Source organism: Penaeus vannamei, chromosome 31, assembly GCF_042767895.1.
Source record: "Penaeus vannamei isolate JL-2024 chromosome 31, ASM4276789v1, whole genome shotgun sequence".
Classification (NCBI taxonomy): domain Eukaryota; kingdom Metazoa; phylum Arthropoda; class Malacostraca; order Decapoda; family Penaeidae; genus Penaeus; species Penaeus vannamei.
In genome coordinates, this window is record NC_091579.1 from 30,653,591 (window position 1) to 30,661,090 (window position 7,500).

General features: G+C 44.5%; 1 protein-coding gene across 1 annotated transcript in view; it reads left to right on the forward strand.

Annotated features, from left to right (window-relative positions):
• The first annotated feature begins 3,049 nt into the window (after positions 1 to 3,049).
• Positions 3,050 to 7,500, forward strand: part of LOC138867689 (uncharacterized PE-PGRS family protein PE_PGRS20-like) — a 5,281-nt gene continuing 830 nt past the window's right edge. The window contains exons 1-3 of the mRNA XM_070144225.1: positions 3,050 to 3,083; positions 3,641 to 3,983; positions 4,058 to 4,413. Coding sequence (XP_070000326.1) covers positions 3,050 to 3,083; positions 3,641 to 3,983; positions 4,058 to 4,413 — 733 coding nt within the window. The remainder of the gene's footprint in view (positions 3,084 to 3,640; positions 3,984 to 4,057; positions 4,414 to 7,500) is intronic.

The following is a 7,500-nucleotide window of genomic DNA, read 5'->3' on the forward strand; positions in this document are numbered from 1 at the left end:
CATGACATAATACGAGAGAGAAAGCCGCCAGCAAATGTCCCCGACAGCGTAACATATCTCATATCCTACAGCAGCTGCGATAAAGTATACTATGGTGAAATGGGACGTGTTTCGACGCCAGAATGAGCGAACCTCGAGCTTAGGTCCATACCCGCAGGACGACCAGCGCCATTCGTGGGTCATGGGGATATGTCTGAATGGTGGCCAGGTGGTTCGTCGGCTCAAGTCTCATACATGTATGAGACTTCCCCTGACCTGATATATAGATATATAGATAGACAGATAGCTAGATTGATATATGTGTGTGTATATATACATACAAAGTTCATCTATCTATCTAATTCTCTCTCTCTCTCTCTCTCTCTCTCTCTCTCTCCCTCTCTCTCTCTCTCTCTCTCTCTCTCTCTCTCTCTCTCTATATATATATATATATATATATATATATATATATATATATATATATATATATATATATATATATATATTTATATATATATATATATTTATATATATATATATATATATACATATATATAGGTATATATACATATACATATATATACGTACACACACACATATATATATCTATCACACACACACAGACACACACATACACACACACACACACACACACACACACACACACACACACACACACACACACACATATATATATATATATATATATATATATATATATATATATATATATATATATATATATATATGTATGTATGTATGTATGTATGTATTATATACATATACATGAATATATCATATACAAATGATATATATATAGATATAGATATATATAGATACATAAATAGATTTATATAGATACATATACATGTAGATTGATAGATAGATAGATAGGTGTGTGCGTGTGTTTGTGTGTGTGTATATATATATATATATATATATATATATATATATATATATATATATATATATATATATATGTGTGTGTGTGTGTGTGTGTGTGTGTGTGTGTAAAGAGAGTTCGAGGAAGAGAATTCCACGCATCCGCTGTGACCGACTGCATGAAACCCCCGATCATTTCAGGGTTTTCGTACAATCCCTAGTTTCACAAATTCCCTGTAACCTCCATATATATGTAGATAGATAGATAAACTTTCACTATCTACACGAAATGCTTACGGAATGTGGAACTTGTCTTTGAGAAATGTGCGAAGTCGAGTCTCTCTTGTTTTTTCAGAGTCTCCGTCGAACTGAAACTATTAGTCAGGTCCTGTCAGCAAGAGAATTCTTCCATGAGAGAGTTATTTTCATTTTCATCTTTGCCAGTTTGGTGTTGCAATTGCGACGTTGAAGAGAAGTAATAGAAGACGCAGACGACTCTTAACTTTAGATCTTATATGTGTATGAAATTTGCTATCAAGTGTTAAATAATGTCTACCCTTTCAGTTTTTTTTTTTTTTTTTTCTCTCTTTCTCGATATAATTTTATATAATATGATATAATATATATCGATATAATATAATGGATAGTTTTTAGTTTAATTATTGCATTGGATCTACAGTTAGCAACTACTAGATATAAACCTTGTTAAAGGAAAATTAGGAATGGAATTTACGAAATTTATGTATCTGATATCATAAGATTTTATATTAATTGAATAAGATTTTTTTTTTTTTGTTATTGCAGCTGTCATTTAGAATGTCTTCCTCAACTCGGTAGTGAAAAAAGCAACCTTTGTTCATTCTTCCTTTCATTCTCCTTATTTTCTTTCTTCTTTTGACACGATTATTTCCACCCTGACACTGATCATCCTCATGGCAGCGAATCACACTGAGTGACGTACATTAAAAAAAAAAAAAAAAAAAAAAAAAGTAATTCTATATCTACGTTAAACAAAAAAAAAAAAACAAAAAAAAACGCAAATGTATATCTACTTTACTCATCTACTTCCGTCCATTTGCGAGACGGAAACGCCGCCTTCGATATCTAATTGGCATTACAGAAATCAATTTCACCTGCAGGGAATGAAAGCAATTGGAGAGCAAAAGCCCCAATCAAGATTCTTTCAAGTGTGAATTGCAGATGTTGCAAAGGTAGATGATTCGTGGTGGTAAGAATCTAAAATCAGGTATTTGATTTTAATAGGACGTGCATTCTCTTCACCTTTGTAGTTGTCAGTGTAGATAAAACACGTAATTTGCTCCAGGTGTTCTCTTGTAGAATATTATCACTGCTTTATGATACGCATTGTAGAGCACGTGAATGTACCTGAATTACACGTATATTTTTGTATATTACAGTGCTGTCGAACATCTTTCACTCCAGCTCTACATTCTCTAAATACCTCCCTTCGCGTGCCAAGGAAAAAAAAAAAAAAAAAAACAGCTGATTTTAGTTCTGGTACAAACCTCAAGCCTCGCTATCATTAAAGCCTTTAATGACACGATGCCACCCCCCCCACCCCCCACCCACCCACCTGGAAGCCACGCCATTCACGAACACTTTCGTTTTCTTTTTTTTTTTCTTTCCATCGTATCTCCTTTCTTAAGAAGGCCCTTCCCTTCCCGCCCAACCCTCCCCTCCCCCCCAGACTCCCTCAACGCCCTTCCCCCTCACCCTCCCTAACCCCCTCCCTCACCCTCCCTAACCCCCCTCACCCTCCCTAACCCCCCCCTCACCCTCCCTAACCCCCCCTCACCCTCCCTAACCCCCCCTCACCCTCCCTAACCCCCCACCCCTCACCCTCCCTAACCCCCCTCACCCTCCCTAACCCCCCTCACCCTCCCTAACCCCCCCTCACCCTCCCTAACCCCCCTCACCCTCCCTAACCCCCCACCCCTCACCCTCCCTAACCCCCTCACCCCTCCCTAACCCCCCCTCGCCCTCCCTACCCCCCCTCACCCTCCCTAACCCCCCCTCACCCTCCCTAACCCCCACCCCACCCCACCAGGAGTATATATCACCCCGACGCCTCCTCGAAGACCCTCACAACCTTCCTTCGTCTCGTCTTCCTCCGTCATCGCCTCCTCCTGCGTCGTCGTGACTCGGGGCATCGGCCAAGGACGTCGCCATGAGTGCTAGGGTTCGCAGCGTCCTTATCTTGGGTAAGAAAAGGCGAAGGACTTAGAACGAAGACCAGAGCTTAGCGAAGGCGAAGGACTCTTAGAACGAAGACCAGAGATTAGCGAAGACGAAGGACTTAGAACGAAGACCAGAGCTTAGCGAAGGCGACGGACGGACCTAAGACCAGATCGAGGAGAGTTGTAACGTGTTGTGTTCGGTTGTACTCTTGACTTGACAGGCCAGTGTGTGTGTTACTGTGTGCGTGTCAGCTGTCTTATCCTTATCTGTCTAATCACGTCTGCCTGCCTGTCTGTGGGCTGCACCAATGACCTTTCAAAATCCCAAAATCCATCTACGGGAGTCTAGATCATACGCTTTTCCTGGAATTTACCCATTGCATAAAACGTATTTCATGCTCTCTCTCTCTCTCTCTCTCTCTCTCTCTCTCTCTCTCTCTCTCTCTCTCTCTCTCTCTCTCTCTCTCTCTCTCTCTTCTCTCTTCTCTCTTCTCTCTTCTCTCTTCTCTCTTCTCTTCTTTTCTCTCTCTCTATCTATCTATCTATCTTCGACCAAATCCACCTCCTTTTCATCCCTTCAGCCACGTTGTTTGCCGCGGGATCGTCCGTCAAGCTCGGCGACCTGGGCGGCGGCGGCGGAATCGGCGCAATCGGCGGTAGCGGCGGCGGAATTAGCGGAATTGGCGGAATTGGCGGAATTGGCGGTGTTGGCGGCGGAGGAGACTACTACCAGAGCAACAGCCAGGGAGCCGCCGGTGGACTCGGGGCTACTGGGTCTTCCGGGGGAGGGAGTTCCCTTACCCAGAATATCCCGGGCGTCCCTGGTCAGGATTACCCCGCCCTCACCAGCCCCAGCAGCGCCCTTAACACGGGCTTCACCTGCAGGAACCAGCGACTCCCCGGGTACTACGCGGACACGGCACCGTCAGTGGGTTGCCAGGTAGATCTCTGATTGTCTTTCGTTATGACTCAAACCTCTGATTTTCATTTGATTTAAGATTTCGCGGGATATTTGTCCAACTTGGTAAACTGTCTCACACTGAGGACGTCCGCCAGGTGTTCCACGTCTGCGAGAGGGACGGCCGCCAGCACTCGTTCCTGTGTCCCGTCGGCACGCTCTTCAGCCAGCAGTTCTTCGTGTGCGACTGGTGGTACAACGTGGACTGCTCCCTCGCCGCCCAGTTCTACTCGCTCAACGCCCTCGTCGGACAGGTGGGCGCGACCCTGGGTGGCAACAGTGGAGGGAGCTTCGGAGGGAACCTGGGAGGGAACCTGGGAGGGAACTTTGGTGGAGGGAACCTGGGAGGGAACCTGGGAGGGACCTTTGGTGGAGGGAACGACGGAGGGATCGGCGGTAACGTCCAGCCTCCTCCCGACAGTTACCAGGCGTCGGGGAAGTAACGCCAGGGGCCGCGTGTCCTGGTGTGGCTCGCCCTCCCTCCCTCCGCCGCGGCCTCGCCTGGGGGGGGGGGGGGGCGCACAGTCGCGTCGGGGTCCTTCTCCCGGAGGGCCGTCCGCGGGGTCAAGACCTGGCGCGGAGGAAAAACTGACATAAAAGCTCGTTCCGTCAATCTGGAGATCGTAGTTAATCTGTACTTGAGTAGTAATGTACATGTACAAGCACACGTACTAAGTCACCTCCACACCCACACATACAGGACATATTCACTCGCACACAAACGCACAGTGCAGCAAATTTACACACACACATGTATACACGTACATATAAGCGCATACCTGAATGAATACATTAATAAATGAATACGTACTGTATATGCAGATACACATGTGTATATATATGTGCACACACACACACACACACACACACACACACACACACACACACACACACACACACACACACACACACATACACACACACACACATATATGTATATATATATATATATATATATATATATATATATATATATATATATGCATCATTGTTTTCATTTAGATAGATAGATATATAGATTGACAGGGTTAGAAATAGACGTTTGAAAAACAATCACAATAATTTAAGTGCCAAATTGTACATTAATCACTGAAAACCATGTTTTTTTTTTTTTTTTTTTTTGCTAATAAATGCATGATCAGAATAATTTCTTGTTTTTAATTGATCTTCTTCCTCTCCCTCTCTCTCGGTATGAAAATAAAAGCATAAAATGATAAAGGAAAGAAAGAGAGAGAGAGAAAAAAAAAACGGAAATCGAGTCTTAGGTAAAAACTTCTTAAAGACGAAAATACTGTGATGGAGTTTTTCTTTGTTTCTCTCCTTTTTTTTAGATTTCTTGATAACGTCGATAATTAGTTGCGATGTTTTACTTGTTTCTTAAGAGAAAAAATCACAAGAATAATGAGATGTTACTCAGATACTATAACAAAAACAAAAAAAAGTGCTGTTGTTATTTATTATAATTTTCTGTCTCCTTTTCTTTTTATTACAATTTTCTAATAGCTTTTTTTATGACATTTGCTTACATTCACGACTTATTTCATAATATCAATTATTTATACACTCACAACTTAACGAACAATTTATACACTCACAACTTAACGAACAATTTATACACTCACAACTTAACGAACAATTTATACACTCACAACTTAACGAACAATGTATACACTCACAACTTAACGAATCACCAATCAAACTCCTCACAATCCCATCCCAAAGATTCAACCACCAAACGATCTCTCACAACCTATTTAACCCCAACGACTCCTTCACTCCCGCGTCCAGAGTCTCTCCGCCCTCGCCGTCGCCGAACAAACTGATTACGGATTCGGACGATTGATCCTCATTTTGGCGGCAGAGTTTAACGAGCGTTGGCGGAACGGCTCGCTGCGAGGGATGCCTCCGGGAACGTCGCCATGGCAACGGTTTAAAGTAAAAGAACGAAGGGAAGGAGGGATGGGGAGGGAGGGAGGGATGGGAGGGAGGGAAGGAGGGATGGGAAGGGAAGGAGGGAAGGGTGGGAGGGAGAGAGAGAAAGGTGGGAGGGAGAGAGGGATGGGGAGGGAAGGAAGGGTGGGAGGGAGGGAGGGAAGGAGGGATGGGGAGGGAGAGAGAGAAAGGTGGGAGGGAAGGAAGGGAGGGTGGGAGGGAGAGAGGGAAGGGTGGGATGGAGGGAAAGAAGGGTGGGAGGGAGAGAGAGAAAGGTGGGAGGGAAGGAAGGGTGGGAGGGAAGGAGGGAGAGAGGGAAGGAAGGAAGGAGGGAGAGGGAGGGAGGGAGGGAAGGGTGGGATGGGGAGGGAAGGAAGGTTGGGAAGGAGGGATGGGGAGGGAAGGAAGGGTGGGAGGGATGGGGAGGGAGAGAGGGATGCGAAGGGAAGGAGGGATGGGGAGGGAAGGAGAGAAGGAGGGATGGGGAGAGAGGGAAGGGTGGGAGGGAGGGTGGGAGGGATGGGAGGGAGGGAGAGAGGGAAGGAGGGATGGGGAGGGAAGGAGGGAAGGGTGGGAGGGAGGGATGGGGAGGGAAGGAGGGATGGGGAGGAGAGAGGGAAGGTTGGGAAGGAGGGATGGGGAGGGAAGGAAGGGTGGGAGGGAGGGAAAATGGTAGAGAATGAGATATATATGTATATATGTATGTGTATAAATATACGTATGTTTGGATGAGGGAAGGAAGGAGAAAGGAGAGGGTAGACGAAGGATGGGAGGGAGGGATGGGAAGGAAGCAGAGAGGGAGGAAGGGAAGGGAAGAAGAGAGGGAGGGAGGAAGGGAGGAAGTCAGTGAAAGAGGAAGAAAAAGAGGGGGAAGCAAGATACGAATGAGAATCAGCGGGTGAGGGAGAGGGAAATAAATAGAGAAGTAGGAAGGGATGGAAAGTAAGGAAGGGACGGAGAGAGAGAAGTATAGAAGGAGAGTGGGAGGGAGGGAAGAACGCTCGGGGGGGGGGGGGGTCCTGTTTGGGAGAGAATAAGCCAAAAGTCTGAATTGGGTTTACGTATGAAAGAAGTGGCGAGAATGACGATAGTTTATTGATAAAACTGGAAAGTTACAACAATAAATATAATAGATGCATACCTACATATACAAACAAGTAAACACACACACACGCACGTACACACACGTATGTATATGTATATACATATATATATATGTGTGTGTGTGTGTGTGTGTGTGTGTGTGTGTGTGTGTGTGTGTGTGCGTGTGTGTGTGTGTGTGTGTACACTTTCGGTCTGCCCCGAATTCGAATCCCGCCTGCTGGTGTCAGTCTGCCCGCGCTCACTCGCGGCTGAGCCGGCTGAGAGTGGCTGGACCGTTGCAGGACTCACATATATATATATATATATATATATATATATATATATATATATATATATGTATGTATGTATGTATGTATACATATCTATATATATACCTATACACATTTATATATATATATATATATATATATATGTATATATATATGTATATATATATATATGTATATA